General features: G+C 43.8%; 1 protein-coding gene across 1 annotated transcript in view; it reads left to right on the top strand.

The window, feature by feature from the left end:
- LOC126299514 (collagen alpha-1(XI) chain-like) overlaps nt 1-26,912 on the top strand; it is a 497,414-nt gene that overhangs the window by 242,790 nt on the left and 227,712 nt on the right. The window contains exon 3 of the mRNA XM_049991477.1: nt 5,202-5,358. Within this exon, the coding sequence (XP_049847434.1) occupies nt 5,202-5,358 (157 nt within the window). The remainder of the gene's footprint in view (nt 1-5,201; nt 5,359-26,912) is intronic.

The following is a 26,912-nucleotide window of genomic DNA, read 5'->3' as shown; positions in this document are numbered from 1 at the left end:
AGAGCCAATTGACCATTTGAACCACACCACAGCACTGTGCCCCCCCCCCCCCCATACACACACACACACACACACACACACACACACACACACACACACACACACACACACACACGGATACACGGTTTCAACTGGCATCAGGACGATACTTCCACCATTCTGTTGAATTCTTTGTGGTGTTCCCATGGCCCGTCCGAAAAAGCTGTGTGCCTCTTGTCAACGACTAGCCTTATTACCTGAATGGATAGCTGCGGTACAGTTCAACCCGAAAGTAGCTAGTTCATATCCTTCCGGTTGTGTGACACTTTCACTGCCGGGACTTAACTGGAAACGGAGCGAAAAGTAGTGTTTTACAGTTTTTTATTACCAGAACGGATGCTAACTTCTTGAGTTAAGTTCCATATCTTTCTGTTGCCTTTCATGTGTTTCATGGGGTGGCTCTACTAACGTAACGCGTCCATAGGTCGAGGACGCTAATCACGACACAGCCGCATTCTTGATGCAGGCCGAGAGGAGTAGATTGTGTGCCACTGTATTCATGGGCTGTGGGAAACCGCCTAAAAACTACATCCAGGCTCCGTCGTCGTTAATCCGCCAGGCGGAGTGGATCCGCGGTCTGATCAGGTCCCCGCGCTGTAACACGCACTGCTATCCGTGTGGTGCCCCTACACCGTATTGGGCATGTACAATGAGGTGACAAAAGCCATGGGATACATCTTAATATCGCGTCGGACATCCTTTTGCCATGGGTAGTACAGCAACTCCAGGTGGCGTGGACTCAACAAGTCACTGAAAATCTCTTGCAGAAACATTGAGCCATTCTGCCACTATAGCCGTCTATAAGTGCGAAAGTGTTGCCGGAGTAGGATTTATGAACGACTGGTCTCTCGATTATAACCCATAAATGTCCTATGGGGTTCATGTTGGGCGATCTGGGTGGCCATATCATTCGCTGGGACTATCCAGAATGTTCTTCAAACCAATCGCGAACAACTGTGAAGGATTATTGATTGTGAAGGTTCACAAACAATAACAAAATCCTTACACTGTATTTTACAACAGACGTCAGAGTTACGTGTTTGTGCATTATACAGAATGATTTACCTAATTCGTTCACCATAACCATTTACGATATCTTATTTCTCTCTTCACCTTAATCAGTTTTAAGAAACTCGTCTCTAAACGGCGTACAGCCTCTCGTCATAGCTATATTAATTATAGAAATATCGGGTATCAACTTCCATTTCCAGAAGTGACTATAGTAAATTCTGCTGTTAGTGTAGTTGATTTCAGAGACAAATTCAGTCGCATTTCACTCTTCTAAATCCGATAACTATACCCGGGTAAATTACAGTATTTACACTTACGAGTTATCTGTTTCCAATATAAAACCGATTTCTCTCTTATTCAGAATTTATTGTAAACAATTAATTGAAATATAACAAGACATGAAGTACCTCTAAAATAAATTTCTTCGTGCATCTGCTTATTATTCCTGCAGATAGTGTTTATGAAAATATTTTTTGACTTAGGACGCTTTAAACACTCCATCATTTTAGTAGAAATCTTTATGAGAATTTAATAAACAGGAAATGTTCTTCTTAATTGCGTTTTTCATACATGTTCATTTCTTAAATTTCGATTCATTCACTTTTCCCTGTATTTTCTTCCATGGGAACAATTCAGATCATTTATCAGTTAAAACACCCAGTAACATATTATCATTACCCTTACTCTTTATCACTGGTGTAATAACGTATGTGAAATAATACAACTGACGACAATGATACAAGACACATGTGATGGAAAATAAGTTCTAATATGCCAATATGTCGGTTTCATTCGGTTTTGGAGCGAATGACATTTCCGCTGGTAGGCCTGTCCAGCCCTGCAGACACTGAAAGCGCTACAAAAACAAACTCGGCCACTGCGAGTGTCCCCGGGTGTTTCGTAAGCCTCCACGGCCGTATTTCGTGCGATGCATCTTCAGAGGCCGTGACTCGGTCGTCTAGCCATCTGCGTGTTTATTACTCTACTCGCGATAAAAACAACACAAACGGACCGCACCAGCTGGTCGCGTCTCTTCCCAGGACTCAGTGCCTTTACGACCTGCGTATTCGCTCCTACAAAAGTGCCTGATTTGTTTACGTTGCCAAGCGAGCAGTGAGAAGTGTGCCGAGCTAACAGACTCGACCATGAGATCTTCAGCGCTTCAGAAACCGTTTGTGAATTTAGAGACCGTATCTGCTTCTTCCCATTTCACAATGAGTGCAATGTGAAACACATTAAAAAAAATTTCTATAGCGTTCGCCAATACCTCATGAAAGAACTCTCGTGCATCGGTCAGCATTGCCATGTTTTTCGTTGTGTAACTTACGTCATTATGAAGTTCGCTGTGGAACTAGCTTCTCAGATTCTGGCCCTAGTCCTCTGTTACCACCCTCCCCCTCCACCCTCTGTGTTTAACATGGTAGGTGTCAGCCGGAGAAGCAAACTGAAGAGCTGGCCCGGGTGGCTGCACCATCGTGTTTAACCCGGAAGATAAGGAAGGCAGGTAGGAACAGTGTCAACTCCAGTATTCTTACAAATGGGGCGCTGACAGAGGATTGCCATAAATGCGGAAACACTGAAAACACAACACATTACTATGCCTAAAGCGGCGTAAGAGCCGTAGAGACAATATTTTTGTCAACTCCCCCTCCTACAGCGTCCAGTCTGTCCCTTTGATGTGGTGTCCCTATTCACCAGTCTACTATACCAAGACCCACTCGATTTGATCAATGAGAAGTTTGACGGACCTATCCTGGATCTTTTCAAGGATATTTTAACATCGACTGACATCCTATGTGGACTTCAATTCTATGAGCAGACTGAAGGTGTGGCGATGGGTAGCCACTTGTCTCTGGTAGTGGCGAATCTGTTTGTGGATAAGTTCGTGAATGAGTCCCTTACAGCTGCCACCTACCAGCTGAAGTGTTTCTTCAGATATGTTACATCCACCAGACGACCTGATACAATGGAAAAGGAACAAAAAGAAGAGGTTCAAATGGCTCTGAGCACTATGCGACTTAACTTCTGAAGTCATCAGTCACCTAGAACTTAGAACTAATTAAACTTAACTAACCTAAGGACATCACACACCTCCATGCCCTAGGCAGGATTCGAACCTGCGACCGTAGTGGTCGCTCGGTTCCACATTGTAGCGCCTAGAACCGCACGGCCACTCCGGCCGGCAGAAGAAGAGGCCAGGAAGGAAGATTTTCTATTGTATGCAGGACCTATCTCTGCCAAGATCATCAGAATAATGAAGAAACATGAAACCAAAAGCGTATTCTACCCCCCCCCCCCCCCCCCCTGCAAAATCACCAATGTTTAAGGATGATCTGGGTTGAAGAAAACCCGGCATTTACAACACGCCTAGTGAGTACGGTATGTCGTATATCGACCAGACCACCAGAAGACTGGATATAAGACGTGAAGAACACCAAAGACATCCGATGCTTGGGCTAGCCTCAAAATCAGCATTAGCAGAACACTACCTGGAGCATGAACGCACCACGGATTACGATAAAATCAGGATCCTGTCCCAAAACCCTAGATTCCGAAATAGTGCCATCAATGAAAAAGTTACCAACTCCAGTAACGAACCTCAGACAACTGCAAGTGTAAATGAAAGGATCAGACCACACACACGGAGCACCCGGCGGTGGCCACCGCTGCAAAAGATAGCCACAGCGGTTGAGGACGAGATACGGAACAACGTCAACAACCTGATACCTCAGGGACTCCACCTTAGGGAGAACTAATACAGACCACCGGACGGCGGTCTCGACCGCAGTAGGCTGCCGCAGTGGAGCGGACCGAGTACGGAACGCAAGGAGAAGGTCGCCATTACGGGAGACAACTGCCCCGGGCGCGGATGGAATAGGGAGCACCTGTTGCAGTACGGATACGCGCCTTGTGGTCGCAGACCGAAGAGGGAATATCTGAATATCTGATCCGGAGCAGGCAGCAGACAGTGTTCCAGGCACCGCCTAGGCATAAATATTCGACCCGAGCACCCAGGCAGACAGCTCAGGGAACATCTGATGAAGACATCGAGTTACTTTGTAGAAATATTGTGTTGTTAAAACTAGGAAAACCGGCAGAACACTTGATCTTAACGATATGACAACAAATCACCAGTAAAGTCTAAGAGATTACAAGTAAAGGACTCCCTGGAACGGTCTGTGTCATCGCACAGCATCAGTCAGAGACTAGCAGGAGCAATAATAGTGAGTTAGTGTCCAGTGTTAAGATTGCCCTTAACACCACAACGCATGCGATTACATTTGGAGTGGGGCCCTGACTGGGAAGCAGGCACTGCTGATGAATGGCGTCGCATTGTGTTTAGCGATGTATCATAGTTCTGCGCTATCCTGGATAACAAGTGGTGGCAACCAAGGGAGAGGTCACATTCTTGTAATGTGTTGATGAGGCACCGCAGTGTTACTCATTGGGTCATGGATGAGGAGCCATCGAGTATGGCATTGAGTCACAGATGGTAGTAACTAAGGCAGCTCTGAGAGCACAACGATACATCGTGGACATCCTGCATTCTCGTGTGTCACCTCTCATGCGACAGTATCCTGGTGTCATCTTTCAACAGGACAGTGCTCATCCACACATGGTACATGTCGTTAAGAACTGCGAGCATACTGGTGAGGTCTCCTCGTGGGCAGAAAGAGCCCAACTGTGTCCCGACAGAACATGAATGGTACCAGTTCAAACGTCAACTCCTTCGTAATGCCAGTATCCTAGATTTCAAGTAGCAGTTACAACAGTTGTGGACCAATTTCACACAGGAGTGCAACATCATGCTGATATGTGGACTCATACTGCCAAGTTATTTGTAAATTTGAGTCAATTTTGTAATCACTGAAATAATATTACATACCCTCTCAACCCATGAAGTGTCATTTTGTTTCCTTCGCCCCCCCCCCCCTTCTGGGAGCTTCTCTTTTTAATCACAGAGTGTACATTAATCAATATATACAACCTTACTTACAATAAAATAGAGCGTTAGTTAAAATTTTGCTTTTACATTTGAGAGTGTATGGTAAATGAGTAAGTGTGAAATTGTTGCTTGACTATTTGAAAGCAGCTGTGTTGTGCCATGGAGTACACAGTTCATCATTTGAGACGAGGGCACTGTGCTGCAGGCATGGAGCATGCGGTGCTGTTCACCATCTACGACGACATGGGCGACGAGCAGCTGAGTGTGTCGCTGGGCAAGGATGTGACGCTGCTCTACCAGGACGATGGTGCTGACGGCAGTAACAACTCCATCAGCTTCGGAGTCTCCACTGCCGATGGAGAGTAAGTCTACTAACTTTACTACTCTTCCCTATCATTAGTACTAAACTAGCGACCCAGTTCTCCTCCCAAACTCTTGGATCGATTTCAACCAAACTTGGCACAGAAACAACAGGCTTCACAAGTATCAGCACTGTGGGGTTCATGTACTCCTAGCCCCAATAGTAGTGCAGACATGGGAAAACAAAGGGTTTCTCCCAGTCTCTGGCATTAGGCTGCCCTGCACGACAGATATCTTATACAGAAGCATATTGTGTTGGATTGGTTTCGGCATGCTTTGCATGGCAGCCTGTATGTCACTGGCAAATAAATAATTTTCAAGCCCTTTAAGGGTAGCCTGCCCTGCATGGCAGGACTGTTGTGGGGGTAGTATTGACCTGCTTTATTGAACTTTATTTCAGGGTTACACATGCTAATGAATATGGCTGGGTACAGGTTGAGATGGATAGGGGAGGGAAATGACAGAGCGACAGGGAGGAGCAAATCTACAGGAAAAGGGTAGGAGGGAAAAATGCGTGAGGCATGTGGAAGGTGTAGAAAGGAAGTGGTCAGGTAAAACAGGAAGAGGGGGAGGAGGAGATGGAAAGAGAGAGGTGGAGGATATCATTAGAGGGAGGAGGAGTAAGATATTGTCAGAGAGGGGGAGTGGAGGAAATGGACAAAGAGAGGGACAGGATGAGATGAAGAGAGAATGAGAATGAGTCACAGGAGATAAACAGAAAGAGGTGGGAGGATGATGTGGACAGACAGTGGAAAGAAGAAGTGGACACAGGGAGGAGAAAGAGGAGGAGATGTCTTATGAGTTAAACAAATGCATGAGCCGAGTGGAAAAGGCTAAAAAGACTATATCGGTTTTCGGAGCCGAAGGCCCACTCGTGTGCTCTTGATGATGATTGCATGGCATGAAGCTTTACGCCTCGTCTGGGTCCGTCAACACTGACATTGGACTGTTGGTGACTGGAAATATGTTAAATATGTTGCCTGGTCGGACAAGTCTCGTTTCATATTGTATCGATCGGATGAACGTGTCGGGATATGGAGACAACCTCATGAACTCATGGACCCTGCATGTCAGCAAGGGACTGTCCAAGCTTGTGGAGGCTCTGTTATGGTGTGGGGCATGTGCCGTAGTATTGATGTGGGACCCTTGATATGTCTAGATATGACTCTGACAGGTGACACATACGTAAGCATCCTGTCTGATTACCTGCATCCATTCATGTCCATTGTGCATCCCAACGAACTTGGACAATTCCAGCAGGACAATGCGACACCCCACACGTCCAGAATTGCTAAAAAGTGGTTCCAGGAACATTCTTCTGAGTTTAAACACTTCCACTGGCCGCCAAACTCCCCAGACATGAACATTATTGAACGTATTTGGGATGCCTTGCAACGTGTTGTACAGAATCGATCTCCAGTTTTAGTGCATGAATAGAGAAAATGTAGTAAGCGAAGAACTTTTTTCACATTTTGTGGAAGGTGGAAACGAGAAAAAGTCTCGCAAAGATTCGAAATTTTGTGTGAAGTTCGTTTCAAGTCACTAAGTGCTCTCATTCTTAAATACTGGATGAACGTAGTCTGTCCATGTGCACGTCGTGAGCTGAGCTCCTTTTCCACCTGCACCCGCGCCCCTTTGAGAGGTAGGTGTTTCTTACCTCCTCAGTGGTTCTTTCCAGACAGTGAGTGATATGCTTACCAAATTTTGTAAAATCAATCCAGTGGTTTCGGAGGAGGTGCGGAACATACATATACATGTACCTACATCCATTTTTTGTAATATGTATTGATTCTCTACTAGCTACTACAAGGAATGTTAGTTAGGTGAACAATCGTTTAACACTACTTCAGAAGTTAGTTAACCTTTAATTGGCATTTTCCCTCCGCTGTTTGGTTGAAACCGATGAGTGGTTTAAAGGAATGGTATGCAGACCGGCGACAGCCTCGTAATCGATACAACTTCCCATCTCAGAGCTTTGGGCGACTGTCAGCAAACGGAATCACAATGTAAAATATACAATTGAAGTTTGGCCATGGGTTGCATGCTATTTTTTACCAAGATATATCTTACTTCTGTCTCACTCATCCAAGTGTCTCCAATAAACTATTTTTGTAATTATCAGTGTAGTCATACAAGTCTCGGATGTCTTTTTCAGTTTATTTCATTTATTGCACTTAACCTTTCGTAGATAGAAACGTCGCCTTATAAAGTGCGTTTCACCATCAGATCCAACAAAATGAAAAGGAGGTATAAAAATGGGAAGAGTGCAATTAACAACTACCCGGTATATAAATTCTGAACCATTTAAGAAAGCCTAAGCGCTGAAAATGGAGTAAACTTTCAGAGACATCCAAAACCTATATGAATACACTGTTAATTACACAAAGAAAGATTGGAGACACTTGGGTAAGAATGACAGAAGTAAGTCACGGCCAGTCTTCACATATATTTTTTACAGTATAATTCCATTTGCTAACAGTCGGCCAAAGCTTTGAGAGGGAATTTGTATCGATTACATGGCTGTCGCCTGTCCGGATACGTTCCTGATATTGACGTACTGCAGGTTACGTAAAACCAGTCAGTACGGGCAGCTGAATCACCCAGTCTATATGTACAGGGTGGTCAGAAACATAGTCTGTAAAGCTTGTATGTGTGTTGCAGGGTAGGTTGTGCTGAGAAATAATTGTTAAGAAAAAAATTCGATGCGTCTCGCTACTTCTGAGTTAATTAACATTAAGTTAGCCAATCAGGCCCTTGCGCGTGCAAATTCAAGCAGCCCGCCAGATATGGTGTCACCAAACGTGTTGGTTTCCTAAAACCAAACAAGAGCGCGATACAAAAACTGGACAGTCCGCTATCATCTTCGTTATGAGGACAACTATCGCTAATTGTATCTTGCGAGCCGCTTGAATCTGCACCCGCAACGGCCTGATTGGCTAACTTCAGTGCTAATTAACTCGGAAACGGAGCACCGTATCGAGTTTTTTAACGATTATTTCACGGCCCAACCTCCACTGCAACAGCCTTACAAGCTTTTCAGACTGTTTCTGACGTTACGCTTCGTTTTCACAACCACCGCCATCCCTTTGAGAGAAAGGTTCATTTCCTCTGGTGTTTCACCAGATAATTGCAACTTAGTTTTTGTAGTTTGTAACTGGAGTCAGCCCATCATGTCCTTCATGCGACGCCCAATATCGATGAAAAGAGTCGGTTTGTTTGCCGTTAGAAGCAACATTATTTTTAAAAGCGGAATTTTACGTGCCCATACAATTGAGCGCTCCCAAATTAGTCTAGTGCGATATTCGTTTCATCGATACGCATTAACAGGGACAGTGGTCCACGAAGAATAACCAGTACCGCCCTAGCCCGCACTGACTGTTACCGCCATGCAGCAGTACTGCTCGATCGCTGCTGGAGTACCAGTTATTCTTCGTATTTTACTGTCCGTATTAATACATCTCGATAGGGCAAATGTCGCCCTAGACTAATTTCTGACAGCTGTATCAAACAGGTACATTCCGCTTTAAAAATAATTTGTCTGTAATGGGAAACAAATCGGCAAATCGACGCTTTCCGTCGGCACTTGATATCACATGAAAGACGTGATGAGTAGTGATAAAATGCACCTGACAACTCTTAGGAGAGACAATCGATACTTTATTATAGAGAAAAGCAGCAAGTTCGTTAAAAATCCTTGTTTATGTTTGATAGTGTGTCATAAATGAATAAATACGAAATTATTCCTTGAATGTTAGAAAGAGGCAGTGATGTATCGCGGAGCACACAGTACCCTAGAGGATATATACAGGGTGGTCCAAAATTCATTACTCATTGTAACTCACTGATAACATTAAGGTAATCATTTTTGATATAGAAACTACAGACTGCACTGCTATATTAGTTTTTTCCAGATACGAGTCCGTGCAAAGTCCGAAAGATGGCAGCACCTGCGCATATCGAGGTCATGTTTAGTTAGTAGCATCTTTGGAAAGAACGCACACCAAGTTTCAGCCATATTGGTCTATTTCTTTGTGTTTGGCATTCGTGTGATTCAAGGTAGTCATGTAATTGTCCAAAAATGGACGAAAAAGAATTTCTTGTGGTGATTAAAAATTACTTTATGAATGGCAAAACGCTTCAGGGGACTAAAGAGAAGCTTGATAAACATTACGGCGACGCTGTACTTTCGATTAGAACAGTTTATAAGTGGTTTCAAAATTTTCGGAGTGGCCATATGAGCACAAGTGATGCTGAACGTTCTGGACCCCTGTGGTGGTCACGACTCCAGAAACAATTGATAAAATCCATGATATGGTGATGGACGACAGAAGAGTTACAGTGCGTGATATTGCTAATGCTGTGGGCATCTCGAATGAACGGGTACATAATATTTTGCATAAACGTTTGGACATGAGAAAGCTATCCGCAAGATGGGCTCCGCGATTGCTCACACTTGACCAAACACGGAATCGTGTGCAGTGTTGCAAGGATTGTTTACAGCTGCTCAGGAAGAATCCGCAGGACTCTGCAGTCGTTTCGTCACTGTGGATGAAACATGGATACATTACTATACTCCTCAGACCAAACGACAATCTAAACAATGGGTTACCAAGGGAGAATCTGCACCAACAAAGGCGAAGACCATTCCTTCGGCCGGAAAGGTTATGGCGAGTGTCTTTTCGGATTCGCAAGGAATAATACTCATCGACTATCTGGAAAAAGGTAAAACTATTACAGGTGCAGATTATTCATCGTTATTGGAGCGTTTGAAAACCGAGCTGCAAGAAAAACGCCGGCGATTGGACTGCAAAAAAGTCCCTTACCATCACTACAATGCACCAGCACACACCTCAGCAGTTGTGGTTGCAAAACTAATGGAAATAGGATTCCAACTCGTTTCACATCCCCCCTATTCTCCAGACTTGGCTCCCTCGGTCAACTATTTGTTCCCCAATTTGAAGAAATGCTTGGAGGGACAAAGATTTTATTCAAACGAGGAGGTGATTGCAACAACTAATAGCTATTTTGCAGACTTGGACAATTCCTGTTATTCGGAAGGGATCATCAAATTATAACAGCGTTGGACGAAGTGTATAAGTCTAAAAGGAGACTGTCGAAAAATAAAAAAGGGTTACCCCAAACACGTAAGTAGTTTTTATTTTTGCACGGACTTTTCAAACACCCCTCGTAAATTATTGCTAGAAACACCAGAGTTTACTGATATTAGATCAAACATCATTGACATTGTTCGTTGTTAGTTCTAGCCTATTGTAAATATGTTTTCTTATGAAGAAAGGGTTTTGCTTTAAGAACGTGGTGTCCGTTTATAGTAAATGTGTGGAATTATAATTTCAACACTGTTCCGCCTACAAGGAAGGCTGTCTCAATTTACGGAAAAAAATTTGCGGAAAGTGGAGCTTCAGTGTATTGCCACAGGTTAGGTACGACACCACAAGTGATGAAAGTAAGCTTAAAGTTGTAGAAGTTGTTATCCACAGCGCTAGAAGTCTACTCGTAGGCTGTCTCTCGAACAGGATATTTCTAGAACTTCCGCGCCGAGAGTTTTAGATAAACCGAAATTCGAACATTACGTACCTCATCTCATAAATGGGCTATTGGAAGACGCTCCTGATCGTAGTCTTCAGTTTTGCGAGACAATGTTACACGAATTTAGAAAAGGTGATAATGACGTGTTTTGTATGATAATTTGGAGTAATGAGGCAACTTTACTTTCAGATTATCAGGTTATGTCAACAGAAAATTGTACTTATTGCTATACAGAGAGCGAAGGAATTGTTTTTGAGAGGCAGTTAAATCAGTCAGCTGTTAACATTTGTGATAGTATATCATGTCCGGAGCAACTGAGCCTCTGTTGTCTGATGTAAGAGTAATTGGAGAGAACTAGCTGAAAATGTTGACAACCTACCCCATTCTGGGACTACAAATAACCTACGACGACTTCATCTCACATTACTTTCAACACGACGCCCCAGCGCATTACGCAACAGCTGTGCGAAACTGCGTTGACGAGGTATTTGGAGCGGAAAGTTATTGTACGTCGAGGGACAACAGAAACGGCACTCAGATTTCCTGCCCGATACCTACGGTTTTCGTCTTTTGAGGGTATTTCCTAACCTGTTGCACATTCCTTCCACTTTTCAGCTGTCCGTTATTTGCTGTGTAAGTACTAGGAATAAATAATTAATACTGTATATAAATTTGTTATTATCCACGAAGATGTGATTTGTATGGGCTGTGTTAGGTTCCTATATAATTAGTTTAAAAGCAAAGAATAAATAAATATATAAATAAATAAATTCTGCATCCTGGAGGTCATAACACTGGTTCTACCCTTCGGATCCTACCCGTGAACGTGTTTAATTATTCTGAAGAATACGAAGGCATATTGTTGCTACACTGTTCGAGTCCATGGCTTGGAAGTATTCGGACGGTGACGTGTAAACAAACCTGAGAACGACTTCATACAGTTTCCACTCGTCTTCTGTCTGTCAAACTAAGGACCCTTCCCCTATTCCTCTGTTTAACTTACAGATTACGCGTCGTATCATAAAACGCAAGCAGGCCACTATATGTAATGCTAATCGACCATAGCAATCGCTGTCACCTTCTGCTAAGCTAAATGAGATAGATGTTTCTCTTTCACTCCAGCCGGCTGCGGTGGCCGAGCGGTTCTAGGCGCTTCTGTCAGGAACCGCGCGACCGCTGTGGTCGCAGGTTCGAATCCTGCCTCGGGCATGGATGTGTGTGATGTCCTTAGGTTAGTAAGGTTTAAGTAGTTCTAAGTTCTAGGGGACTGATGACCTAAGATGTTAAGTCCCATAGTGCTCAGAGCCATTTTAACCATCTTTCACTCCATGGTCGGAACGTAAAACATAAAAATGAAAAAGAACACTTCCTCTTTGACCATTAACTTGCACAAGACCTGTGGTATCGTTTTGATACAAGACGTAAGAGTCACCTTTAACTTCGTGGTATCACGCCATGATTTTATAGTTATACAGATGCAAGGAAGCTTCGTGTTTTGGTCTCACTGTTATGAAGGCTGTTTTTGTGAGCAAAGCACGACTGTGTAGCTATCTACTTTTCAGCACAAAGGTAGTTCTTCTCCAGTGATACCATTAGGTGCAATGTTAAGGCAGATTTCAACCCAGTAGCGAAATACAATGATTTCAATACTATGGGAAGCGGTGTTTGAAGCTTTTGACAAATACTCAGCACTACATGAATTCGATCCAATGAGCTGTACAGATATTCGTCTATGCGCTGAACACCCGTCTAGCTGACTGCGCTACCGTATACATGGTGTCTCTAAAATGAAAAAAACGTCTCTGTTAAACTGGCTGCTGCTGAATTCCTTAGCATCCGTGTAAAGGGGCGTTTATTTTCTCTTCGTAATGTTGGAATGACAAACAAGACCTATGGTTCCAACGCATCATGCTATAAGTGTTCAGTGATAGCAGCGTCAACAAAGACGCTCTTTTAATCCCGTAACACCTGTATAAATTTCTAGATAAAAATCAAATATCTTGGCGCTTTAGAGGTATTCGAAATACTCTGGAGAACGCAGCACTTTATGCAGAGACATTGGCACTCTAAATCAGTTAACCTTCCAATTATTAGCACAGCATTGGTATGATGCGAATTTGCGACATTCGGCACTAAGGGGTTAAGATAGCTTTCTCCTCAAGCTGTTTGTGACACTGTTACATTCCGTTACGCGTTGACTTACAACGTCAATATACAGGGGTTAGGCAAAATAATGTGAACACTTGTACTTGGGAATGTTTCATTAATAAGGGGTTGGACCCCCATTTGCCCGTAATACAGCTGCGATTCTTCTTAGAATACTGGCATATAATGATTGTATAATGTTTTGCCACCCTTCGATCAGAACCTCTTATAACTCCTGTAGTGACGAGGGAGGCAGAAATATACCCCGGAGTCTGTGCTCCAAGGTTTCGATCGATAATGTTCAAATCCGGGGACTGTGCTGGCCAGGGAAGACGCTGCATTTCAATTGTATGCTCCTCATATCACGATTGTACTTTCCTGGCTGTGTAAATGGGTGCATTAAAATGTTCACATAATCGTTGGCTGTGACACGGCCTTTGAGAGTAATGATGGGACCATCAGAATAACATGATATGGCTGTCGACACCATCACACTGCCACCTCCATACTTAACCGTTGGAATCAAGCAATCAGTATTGTGGCCTTTTTGTAGCGTTCTCCAGACGTAAACCCGGCCCTATGCTGGAAATAACGAAAACGTTGACTCGTTTGACAATATGACGTGTTTCCGTTGATCAGCCGTCCAGGATTTATGCTCCTGACACCATGTTTTACGTTACTTTGCGTTGGTTGTCATCAATAATGGTTTCGATATAGCAGTTCAACCATGAATATTCGCTTTATGGAATTCTCGGCGGACACTGTCGATAGATACGGGGGCTCGAACATAGCCATCGAGGTCTGCAGTCACTTTAGACGCCGTCTTTTTGTGTTGTTTTGACACAATTCGTGCTAGCGTATGACGCTCTCTATCATTTAGTTTTGATTTGCGCCAACTATTACGTTTACGCGATGATGTCTTTCTATATTTGTGTAGGCTGTCGTGACTGTTGAAATAGTTGCTCTTGAAACATACAGTAACTTGGCTGTCTTGTTTACTGATGCTCCAGTTAATCGGTCCCCTACAACCTGCCCTCTTTGGAACTCTGTTAGGTCTTTCATTGCACTTCGATCTCGGTCTCTGAATGCAAATACGAAGTGTGCACTACTGTTAAACAACCTGCACTGAATCCTAGTCCGTACTGAACGCTCATAGTCCAACGCGACACGTGCCTTAACTGCGTTGTTGACCGTCAAACACAACCATCCCATTATTACCACTGTTCACATTATTTTGCCTATTCCCTGTACATTACATCCCACTGCAGTTCTCCGTTCAGAATGTTATAATTTCATGACTACCGTTGACGTTCATTAGCACGCACATGAAAATCTTAGCATCACAATAGTGCCCAAAGATATCTCTCCTCCCCCCCTCCCCCCCAAGTGATATAAGTGATATGGTGCTGGAGTTCTTCATGCACAACTGTTGCTAACACACATCAGAGTTCACAGTTGCAAGACTGAGCCGCCAACCTGTTGCTTCAAATGCTGCGAACTGCTTTGCCTCCCAATTACGTGAAGGCAGTACGTTCGGTGCTTTAACACTTTACTTTCAAGAGGCGTTTGAAGCAACATCAATCAAGAGATACTTTGAGTAAGAACAGAATCAGGAATATTTTCATCAAACTGTAGATGCAGCAGACGTACGTTATCGGGGTTCGAAACACACGTATGTCACTTATTTTCACAAGTCAGTCTTGATCACGTAGATTTCTTTACACTTTGTGACCGGTTTCAGCTTATCGCCATCTTCAGACCGTTAAAACATTCTGATTTAAAGCCGAAACCGGTCATAAAGTGTAAAGAAATCTATCTGATCAAGACGGACTTGTGAAAAAAAAGTGCTATAAATAAAATGATCGCGGACTCATTTACAGACAATATGTCCTTTATGTCTTTAATTGATAACACATGTATGTATAGGGAGTAAATCATCGTTCTGTTCCAGCGAGTACATTATTCGAAAGTAATATACCTCCATCGTATTCATTTTACTTCGCTATAAAGTCCATTAAATGTACAGCGGTTGGAGGAAATAATACGATCAGCCTGGTATAAATCTCACTTTGAAAATAACAGAGATATCCGCAAGTACGACACTAACTTACATTTCGATTGAATGAATCTAACTTTGGCAGAGAAAGATGTGAAATATACAGCTGCAAAACTCTTTGACAATCTACCGATGGAAATAAAATGTCTGACAGACAGCAGTTCTTTCAAATGTAGATTGAAGATGTTTCTCTTCAACAACTTGTTCTTTACCAAAAAGAAGTTCTTAAAGTGTTTGTGTGTGTGCGTGTGTGTGTGTGTGTGTGTGTGTGTGTGTGTGTGTGTGTGTGTGTGTGTGTGTGTGTGTGTGTGTATGTGTATGTGTATGTGTGTGTTTTCTATGTTTGTTCTGTTAACATCATAATGCATATAGTGAATATGACCTTCAGAACAAGTAACTGACTTAGTAACTAAAATCTCAGTCCACAAGTTTGTTTTTGACATGTTTACAATGCACCGACGTCTTTTAGTTCCCCTTTGTATTGTAATATGTCTGAAAATCGGTGAACGTTGTGATGTTGTGTTGATCTACTGTCAAGCGAATCTTACAAACTTCCAATGAAGGTAAATTGTCGGTGACAATTTAACTGACACATCCGCGACGATAGTAGCCATCTGATAGAGGAGACTTGAGCTATTGTGTCGTGATGTTCATTTATTTAAGTAATCCACATCTACATCTACTCTCCGTAACCCATCATACCGTGCGTTGCGTAGGGTTCTTCCGAAACATTATCGTGTCCCCAGTTCTCTGTTGCATTTGTGAATGGCGTGTGGGAAAATGATGCTAAACCTCCATATTAGTTGTAGTTTCTCTTTGTGGTCATTTCGCGAGACGTATGTGGGAGGATGTAATATGTCGCCCAGTTCTTCTCGGGACGTACTCTCTCGAAATCTCAGTAGTAAACCTCTCCGTGATGCACAACGGCTGCCTCGAAGCGTCTACCGTTGGAGTTTGTTGGGCACCTCTGTCATGTTGTAACGGCAAATAAATGACCCTGTGAAGAAGAGCACCGTCCTTCGTTGGATCTTCTCCACCTCTTCTGTTAAACCAACCTGGCAAGGATCCCAGACTGACGAGAAATTGATTGAAAAGTGTTTTACAAGCCTCTTATTTCGTGGATGAATTACGTTTCGTTAACATTCTCCTAATAAATGTCAGCCTGACATACCGTTTGTTGTATGTAGTACTTCCACTTCCGGTAGTTTCAGATGGTTCCTCCTAGATATTTTACGATAATCTCTTACTTCCACTGATTTGTCATGACTCCAGTAGTAGTTATTTCCTTCGCCTATTTATGCTCGGAAGGGTACATGTATACTGCCTGACAAAGGTGAAGCAATAAAAAGGCATCATCGGATATCAGCATAACTTCATACACGTAGATATCACGGCAGGTATGTATATGATTAGAGCTGCAATTCTGTGTGTCGGCTAGCACAGCTACCAAGAGTGCAACAGTGGTGTTTGTGTTTAGTGCTGTTACCAGGCCTAGTAGGGTATATAAGGGGCTTCGTCACATGTTGAGAAATCACTTTGCAGCACAAGGAGATGCCACGTAATCCCCTGACAGTGTGTTATCAGCACCTGACAGAGTACAGTAGGGGGTTCATTGTCGGTCTCGATTTGGCTCGCTGGTCGATTAGTCCAATATCCAGATTTGTGAGACATTAGGATGTGACACTGCCCCGATGTTGGGCTGTTTGGGAACTGAAGAGCTGGCATACTCGTCATCAAGATTCTGGTCCACAACTACTGACCATCTCAAGGGAGTAGAGCTGTATTACATACCACGTGCAGCGCAAACCCTTCACAACTACGCGTGCCATCCGAGAGCAAGTAATGGATTCCCTGCATCATTCTGTGTCACCCGCACACCATCGGTCGGAGATGAGCAACAGATGGACTATGGAATTATTGTCTCATGCTAAGGCTGCCATCAACACCACAACGCAAACGGCTGCGCCTAAGAGCGGTGCCGTAGCCGGGAAGCATGTGTCTACTAGAGTTGTGGTGATTCGTGAATGAGTCGTTCCTTTGAACGACTCTAAATAAATAATCGTAAGAATCGAATCGTGATACGGACAAATCGTCGTTCAAAAGATACGTAAGAACGATTGCGTGTTTCCGAGTCGTGACGATTCCAAGTTCCAACGATTCATCGATTCTTAGTACGCTATGCTTCGAAGGCAACTTCCGAATAATGCCGAATGATTACGACCGCCAGATGGCAGTCAAGTGGAGGATGTGTGTGAACAAAGGAAGCTCGGAATGAGCAAACGAAGTTCGTGGGCCGTAATATTACTCGTGAAAACCAAGCTGACAAGCTGACACTTCGCGGTGGCTGACGGGAACGAGCGTAAAAGCATTTCCCATTTACTATCGCTACCATCAGCCACCGCGCCAATGTCAGCTTAGTTTACGCGAGTAATACATGAACTAGTGATGATAGAAACTATATACCGCGAGTACACAGCTCCCAATACACACGATTAAAATCGTTATGAATTACAAGGGTGATGTGGACTTGGATAGACATCTTAGCACAGAAAAAATATAGGATGATATGAACCAAACCACGTCTGCCTCACTGCTAGATTTTGTTACTATAAAACAGACGTTTGTAGTTAGATACGTTCAAGCCACACAACCAAACTGGCGTACCACGTAATTTTGCACCACCTTTCGCACAAATCGACTCCTCTTTCCTGGCATACTGAAATAAAACAATAGATGCAATCAAATCAAACGTGACCTTTCATCAATTAAGGCATTACAAGTATAAATCGAGGATCACTCTTGTAACGTGATATGCATGTTTACTCATAATTAAACTATTTCTGGCATATCATGACACAGTTCGATTCTAACCCCATTGACAATTTCAGACATGTCCTGCCATATGTGAGTAAGATGTAGAACTTTTTGCATTCCGTAAGAATCGTGCCATCGCAGACTAGAATGAATCGTGAAAGAATCTTGAACGAATCGATTCGCAATGTGAGATTGAATCGTAGGAATCGAATCGGGAAAAAGAATCGTTTTGCCCAACTCTAGTGTCTACTGATGAATTGTCGTGCTGCACTATCCAAATAACCATCGTCGGCAAGTATGGCGAGACCTGGGGAGAGAACACATTCTTCCAATGTTTTGGAGCGCAACAGTGGTGTTAATCCTGGTCCCAAGGTGTGGGTAGTCTTCGGACATGACTTCAGGTCACAGCTGATAGTGATTGAGGTAATTCTAACGACACGACGATACGCCAAGGTCCTCATACGTCTTCACGCGTCACCTCTCATGTGATAGTAACCTGGTGCCATTTTTCAAAAGGACAAGGCTGCTCCACACATGACCCGTGATGCTGCCACCGGCAAGTTCACTGATCGGTTCCCGATAAAATACGTATGGGACGAGCTCAGACGCCAACAGCACCCCAGTGCTAGTATTCAGGATATCAAAGACCAGTTACAACAATTGTGTGTCAGCTTGCTTCATGGCAGTATACAACGGCTTTTTGACACCCTTCCAAACAGACTCAGTGCATACATTCAAGCCACAAGGCATGCAGCGTCATACTGATAAGTTTTCTGCAAATTTCACTTCATTCTGTAACCACCGTCATAACATCACACACCCTCACAACCTGTGATGCTTCTTTTTGTTTCCTTATCCACTTCTGGGAGCTTTACTTGTTTTGACAGTCAGTGTATTTATGTTAAGGTTCAACTGCCAAACATTGCAGATCGTCGTGCAATTACTACTGTCCTCCACCTTCTTATAGACAACCACATCAACTACGCAGAACATCACGGAGCCTCCGACTTTATCCACTAGATCACTTGTATATATTGTAAATAAACTGACGGAAAGAAATTGCAACACCAAAAAATAATTAATGTAAGTAATTAAACTTCGGGAATACATTTCTCTACGTAACATATCTAAGTGATTGACATTGCAAGATCTCAGGGTAATACAGGGTGATCGGAAATACAAACTTCTAGGACTTGTAGAGGGTAGTGAGTACAGAACATTTTGAATAGGAACCCATGTCCGGAATAGTATCGTTTCCGTTCTACAGTTTCAATTCAGATGTGTACCTCGTCAACGTCTACTTAGGCCAAGAGAAACGTCTCAGGGTTCCCTGTCTTGGTATGCAACAGGGTAGACACGATGACGTGTACTACGTCAAACGATCGCCAGATGACACTTATTGTCCTCTTTGCTGTGAGACCGAGTCAATACCCGTGCATCACCGGTAGAGGAAACATGGTGCAGTACACGTTTGCGAAATACACAGACATGCTCCTTGTGTATGGCGAAGCTGGAGGTAACGGAAGAGCTGCTGGTCGGCTGTATCACGAACGTTTTCCACACCGTCGTACACCATCGCACAAGCTGTTCGCCCGAGTTATACATCGGCTACGAGGAACTGGTACCTTCACCGTGAGGATGGAGGACTGTGGTGCTCCACGGCGACGCCGCACTCCTGAATTTGAAGAAAGTGTACTGAGTCGCGTTGAAGATAGCCCGTCAACGAGTTCGCGAACAATTGCGCGTGCAATGGCTGTTAGTCACAGTACCGTCTTGGACGTCCTTCATGAGCAACAATTACATCCGTACCACTTACATACACGCTATGGGTCCAGCAGACTTTCCACAACGCGTCGCAATCTGCACATTGTTCCTGCACCGTTGCATCGACGCGCCCCTGTTTCCACGTCGAGTTCTCTTGACAGATGAATGTAGGTTCACAAGGGATTGTGTTCTGAATGTTCGAAATAGCCATGTCTGGGCGGACGACAACCCTCATGCCACGCATGTTTAGCGATTTCAAGACAGGTTTGGAATTAACGTGCGGGATGGTATTCTGGACGGTCATGTGATTGGACTATACCTCCTCCCATCCAAGCGCACGAGGTCCCGCATACTTAGTCTTCCTACGACACGTAATGGACCCGTTCTTGGAAGCTGTGCCATTGAATGTCCGTACTGAAATGTGGTTTCAGCATGATGGAGCACCACCTCACTTTTCACTGGTTGTCCGGAGACGTCTCAACACACGGTATGGTGAAAGATGGATAGGCCGTGGTGGTCCAACCGCGTGGCCGCCAAGATCGCCGTATTTAACCCCTATGGAATACTTCTTGTGGGGTCGTGTGAAGAGCCTAATTTATGAGACACCTGTAGAGACAGATGAAGATCTGCTGGTACGAGTTCTGGCCGTTGCACAAGACATTAAAGAGACGCCAGGTGGGATGGAGAGAGTGTACCACAACATGCTTCGGAGGTACAATGTGTGTAACAACGATGGTGGTCGCCACATCGAGCCGCTGTTGTAATGCATCGGTACGTTGCGGCTAGTGCCGTAGATGCTGGGTTCTTTTTGTTGTCGACTAATGTAAACCATAAGGTGTAAGTTGTAATGCAAATGCGTAAGTAATAACGGAACGAGTCAGTACTCTTTTCAAATGGATTGCAACAATTGTACTGGGTCACGCCCAAGTACATTCCTCATGTGGGTGTGGATGAGATAATCATGTGCATTGAAACTGTCGTAGAACAGAAACGATACTTTTCCGGACATAGGTTCCTATTCAAAATGTTATGTTCACACTACCCTCTACATGTGCTAGAAGTTTGTAACGGGATTTCCGACCACCCTCTATAAGCACGAGATAATTCGTAGCAAATGCTGATGCAGTGCTGGTACATTAATAACCTGGTGTAACCACCTGAATGTTGAATGCAAACGTACATGCATTGTGTTGTACAGGTCCCGGAAATCAGTTTGTGGGATGGAGTTCCATGCCTGTGCACTTACTCGTTCAGTACAGAGACGGTTAATACTGATTGTGAGTGACACTGGAGTTGTCGTCCGATGACGTCCCCATATGTGCTCGATTAGAGACAGATCTGGTGATCGAGCAGACCAAGTCAACATGTAGACACACTGTAGAGCATGTTAGGTTACAAAAACGGTATGTGGACGAGTATTATTCTGTTGGAAAGCACCACATAGAATGCTGTTCGTGAATGGCCCCAACAGGTCGAATCACAATCTTGACGTACAAACGTGCAGTCAGGGTGCGTGTAATAGCCACGAGAGGGCTCCAGCTGTCATGTGAACTCGCACCCTAGACCGTAACTCCAGGTGTAGGTCCAGCGCGTCTAGCAAACAGAAAAGTTGGTAACAGGCCCTCAACTGGCCTTCTTCTAATCAAGACACGGCCATAACTGGTACCGGGGCAGAATCAGCTTTCATCAGAAAACACAACAGATCTCCACACTGCCCTCCCATGAGTTCTCATTTGACAACACAGAAGTCGCAAACGGCGGTGGTTTGGGGTCACTGAAATCGATCCAGGGCACTAGCTCGGAAATGTCCTTGAAGAAGTCGATTTGTAACAGTTCATTGTGTCACTATGGTGACAAGCGCTCCTCAAATTGCTACTGCAAGTGCTGTACGATGCTCCAGGCTACACAGGGTGGTCCAATGATCGTGACCAGGCCAAATATCTCACGAAATAAGGGTCAAACGAAAAAACTACTAAGAACGAAACTTGTCTAGCTTGAAGGGGGAAACCAGATGGCGCTATGGTTGGCCCTCTAGATGGCGCTGCCATAGGTCAAACGGATATCAACTGCGTTTTTTCAGTAGGAACCCCCATTTTTTCGCTTTGTGACAGATGGCGCTGTAATAGTAACAAACATATGGCTCACAATTTTAGACGAACAGTTGTTAACAGGTAGATTTTTTTAAATTAAAATACAGAACGTAGGTACGTTGGAACATTTTATTTCGGTTGTTCCAAAGTGATACATGTGCCTTGGTGAACTTATCATTTCTGAGAACGCATGCTGTTACAGCGTGATTACCTGTAAATACCACATTAATGCAATAAATGCTCAAAATGATGTCCGTCAACCTCAATGCATTTGGAAATACGTGTAACGACATTCCTCTCAACAGCGAGTAGTTCGCCTTCCGTAATGTTCGCACATGCACTGACAATGCGCTGACGCATGTTGTCAGGCGTTGTCGGTGGATCACGATAGCAAATATCCTTCAACTTTCCCCACAGAAAGAAATCCGGGGACGCCAGATCCGGTGAACGTGCGGGCCATGGTATGGTGCTTCGACGACCAATCCAGCTGTCATGAAATATGCTATTCAATACCGCTTCGACCGCGCGAGCTCTGTGACGGGCATCCATCATGTTGGAAGAACATCGCCATTCTGTCATGCAGTGAAACATCTTGTAGTATCATCTGTAGAACATTACGTAGGAATCCAGCATACATTGCATCATTTAGATTGCCATCGATAGAATGGGGGCCAATTATCCTTCCTCCCATTGTGCCGCACCATACATTAACCCGCCAAGGTCGCTGATGTTCCGCTTGTCGTAGCCATCGTGGATTTTCCGTTGCCCAATAGTGCATATTATGCCGGTTTACGTTACCGCTGTTGGTGAATGACGCTTCGTCGCTAAATAGAACGCCTGCAAAAAATCTGTCATCGTCACATAATTTCTCTTGTGCCCAGTGGCAGAACTGTACACGAAGTTCAAAGTCGTCGCTATGCAATTCCTGGTGCATAGAAATATGGTACCGGTGCAATCGATGTTGATGTAGCATTCTCAACACTGAAGTTTTTGAGATTTCCGATTCTCGTGCAATTTGTCTGCTACTGATGTGCGGATAGCCGCGACAGCAGCTAAAACACCTACTTGGGCATCATCATTTGTTGCAGGTCGTGGTTGACATTTCACATGTGGCTGAACACTTCCTGTTTCCTTAAAAAAGTAACTACGCGGCGAACGGTCCGGACACTTGGATGATGTCCAGGGTACCGAGCAGCATACATAGCACACGCCCGTTGGGCATTTTGACTACAATAGCCATTCATCAACACGATATCGACCTTTTCCGCAGTTGGTAAACGGTCCATTTTAACACGGGTAATGTAATCCGAAGCAAATACCGTCCGCACTGGCGGAATGTTACGTACTTGTACGTTTATGACTATTACAGCGCCATCTATCACAAAGCGAAAAAAGTGGTCCAACTAAAACATTCGTATTTATTTACGTGCTACACGAATATGTAGTAAAATGGGGGTTCCTATTTAAAAAATCGCAGTTGATATCCGTTTGACATATGGCAGCGCCATCTAGCGGGCGAACCATAGCGCCATCTGGTTTCCCCCTTCAAGCTAGACGAGTTTCGTTCTTTATAGTTTTTTCGTTTGATGCTTATTTCGTGAGATATTTGGCCCGGTCACTATCAAGACCCCTTTTCGGTAGCGTCACGTGGCCGTACGGAGTCCGGTCTTCTTGCGATCGTGCATTCTCGTAACAACCGCTGCTAGCGACCATGTACGGTGGCTACTTTCCTGCCACGTCTTTCTGCAATATCGTAGAAGGGACATCGAGCTTCTAGTAGCCCTGTTACAAGATCTCATTGAAACTCAGTGAGATGATGGTAATGGCATCTTTGTCACCTTAAAGGCGTTCTTGACTAACATCAGTTCACCAAGTTCAATTTGAAAGGTAACTAACGCTCACGACCATTTGTGAGTGTATTTAAACCAAACCTGATTTGCATCTTCATAGTGGCGCTACCAGCGCCACTCCCATGCGACTGCCGCCAAATCTGAATATACATAATCTTTCATATGTAAAAAGACGTCTACCAATTTTTATTTATGTTGCACAACTCCATTTTGGCGTTGCGATTTATTTTCCGTCACTGTAGAAATGGTCCTATCACACTTCCAAAGATACTGCTGAAAATACCTATACATCTGTAGACTTTGTTCCGCTGAGAGTCATGCAATGAGTTCTGTCTACAAGGAAGTCGCGAATCCAGTCAGAGGTCTGATCCGACAATCGGTGATCTCGTATGTTGTTCACTAAACGACAATGCGGAACTGTCTCAAGTGCCTTCCTGAAGAAAATTATTTATTTAGTGGCCATTTTATTAGCCCCATTCTGGAACACTCTATTACTTAATGCACTCTGCCTTGGGAAGCTAATTAAAGAGTGGAAGATTGTGAGATCACGGGAGAGCACTGCATCATCGTGCGCCCGGCCGTCGCCCCCATCCATCACCCGCCTTCCACGGGGCTCGCAAGTTCCTTCACCTCAGTAGCATTCACGAGGGCGAGCAGTCACACGGGCGAGCCAGGTAATAGGTGAGGGGCGCAGCAACATCCGTGGACCCAGTGTGCGTAGAAATACATTACAAACTGGGATTCCTTGTTAGACGTGGAGTTTCCAAATGTTCTATGGGGAAATTATATGCTGCATAGTTGAGAATCATTAAGCATTTCCACGGTGATTGAATAACGCTCAATGTCACTAATATTAGAATGATTAATGAACACACAGTGTTATAGAAGATCATTGCTTTAACGGTAAAACTACAAACATTCAGTAAATGAATATATGATGTAATCACTCTCAAACTGTAGCTAAAGTCACACTGTCTTTGGTAAAACAAGTAGAAGTATTGAAGTTGTAGAACGTGACAACTGACTGTAAACTATCAATCTTGCGCTAAATAATTATGTTTATGATCAAGAAAACAGCTTAGACTCGAGGTACAATACACAGCACTTTAGGCAGTGCCTTCAGTTGCTATACACTGTAAACAAGACACTCGACACGTACTGGGAAGATTCAGGTACTGAGAAGGGAGCAGAATATCAACTCATCTGTTATAGCATTGTGTACAGACAAACACTGAGGTGACGAAAGTCGTGGGACACCTCTTAATATCATGTCGGACCTCCTATTCCGCGGCTTACTGAAGCAAGTATACATGGCATGGACTCAAAAGTCGTTGGCAGTCACCTGTAGAAATACTGAGCCATTCTACCTCTATAGTCGTCCATAATTGCGGAAGTGTTGCCGATGCAGGATTTTGTGCACGAATTAACATCTTGATTATGTCCAATAAATTTTCAATGGGATTCATCTCGGATGATCTGAGTGGCCAAATTATCCTCCCAAACTGTTCAGAATTATCTTCAAACCAATCGCGAACAACTGTGGTCCAGAGACATCAATATTTGGGAACATGAAGTCTATGAATGCAACTGGTCTCCAAGTAGCCCAATATAACTATTTCCAAGCAACCGTTGTTCACACCATTATGGAGCCACCACCAGCTTACACTGTGACTTGCTGACAACAAGGTCGGGCGATCGGTATTTTCGGTAACGTCCACTGACCTATACGAACTTTACTCACCCTCTCTTTTGCACTGTTTCCTCGTGAAGACTTGTTCAAATGGCTCTTAGCACCATGGGACTTAACATCTGCGGTCATCAGTTCCCTAGACTTAGAACTACGTTAACCAAACTAACCTAAGGACATCATACACATCCAAGTCCAAGGCAGGATTCGTACCTGCGACCGTAGCAGCAGCGTGGTTCCGGACTAAAGCGCCTAGGACCGCTCGGCCACTGCGGCCGGCCGTGAAGACTGCTCCACTTGTCCATGCACATTCAGTTCTCTAAAATACAAGATGTTTTCTTTAAATATTAATCAGTACTTAAATAATACCTGGGGTGTGGCATTAATAGTCAAATGTATAAACAAGGTAAGTTGTGTCAGCTGCAGTAAAGGCAGACATATTACGTGTCCCATGGTCAATACTCAGGGGTATGAGAGGAACGCTCATTCGAAGCCAAAAATGACTGGTAAATATCGGCACTAAAATGCATACCTCAAGAGCTGTGAGCACTGCTTCATCTTCCATACTATGAAACAAATCGCTTATTCTGCAAACTCTTTGCTTTCCATATTTTGGGAGGAGGTAGTATGAACCAAAACAAGGAAAAATTGTCTAGCAAACATCTGCTCTACAGGGCATACCTTAAGAGCTATGAGCACTTTTTCATCCTCGCGACTATTGTACTTCTCTTCAACAAACTTTAAGCATAATTACAAACCTTTTCTAAACTTCTTCTCGCTTACATGCTTAACGTCAAATATTTAACTCATTGCCACATTTGTAAAGCAATCAAATATTTGAAGCTGTTTTATATACTGACCGAAAAAAATCGCAACACCAAAAATAATAAATGTAGAGTAATGAAATTTCGGGAATACATTTGTCTAGGTAACATATCTGAGTGGTCGACATTTTCAAGATCACAGGTTAATGTAAGCTCGAGATAAGCCATTGCAAATGTGAAAGGCTGGCACGTTAATAATCGGTGTAACCGCCGGAAGGTTGAAACCGAGCATGCAAACGTACATGCATTGTGTTGCACAGGTGTCGGATGTCAGTTTATGGGACGGAGTTCCATGCCTACTGCACTTCGTTGTTCATAACAGGTACGGTTAATATGCTTGTGAATGACACTGGAGTTGTCGTTTGATGATGTCCCACATATGCTAGATTGGAGACGGATCTGGTGATCGAGTAGGCCAAAGCAGCATGTCGACATTCTGTAGAGCATATTGGGTTACAATAGCGGTATGTGGGCGAACATTATTCTGTTGGAAAACACCAGGTGGAATGCTGTTCATGAATGGCAACACAACGTTCAAATATTTGTTTTGCAGAGGAGACCTTGAACAATTCACATTCTTCTTCCCGCTCCGCTTCGTGGCTAGACAGCCTCTGTTCAATACAATTACTACTCATACACACGTCCTACATCTACATCTACATGGATACTCTGCAAATCACATTCAAGTGCCTAGCAGAGGGTTCATCGATCCACCTTCACAATTGTCTATTATTCCAATCTCGTATAGGGTGCGGAATGAATGAACACCTATATCTTCC

The sequence above is a fragment of the Schistocerca gregaria genome, chromosome X (genome assembly GCF_023897955.1).
Source record: "Schistocerca gregaria isolate iqSchGreg1 chromosome X, iqSchGreg1.2, whole genome shotgun sequence".
Taxonomy (NCBI): Eukaryota; Metazoa; Arthropoda; class Insecta; order Orthoptera; family Acrididae; genus Schistocerca; species Schistocerca gregaria.
This window is presented reverse-complemented; position numbering and strand designations above follow the sequence as displayed.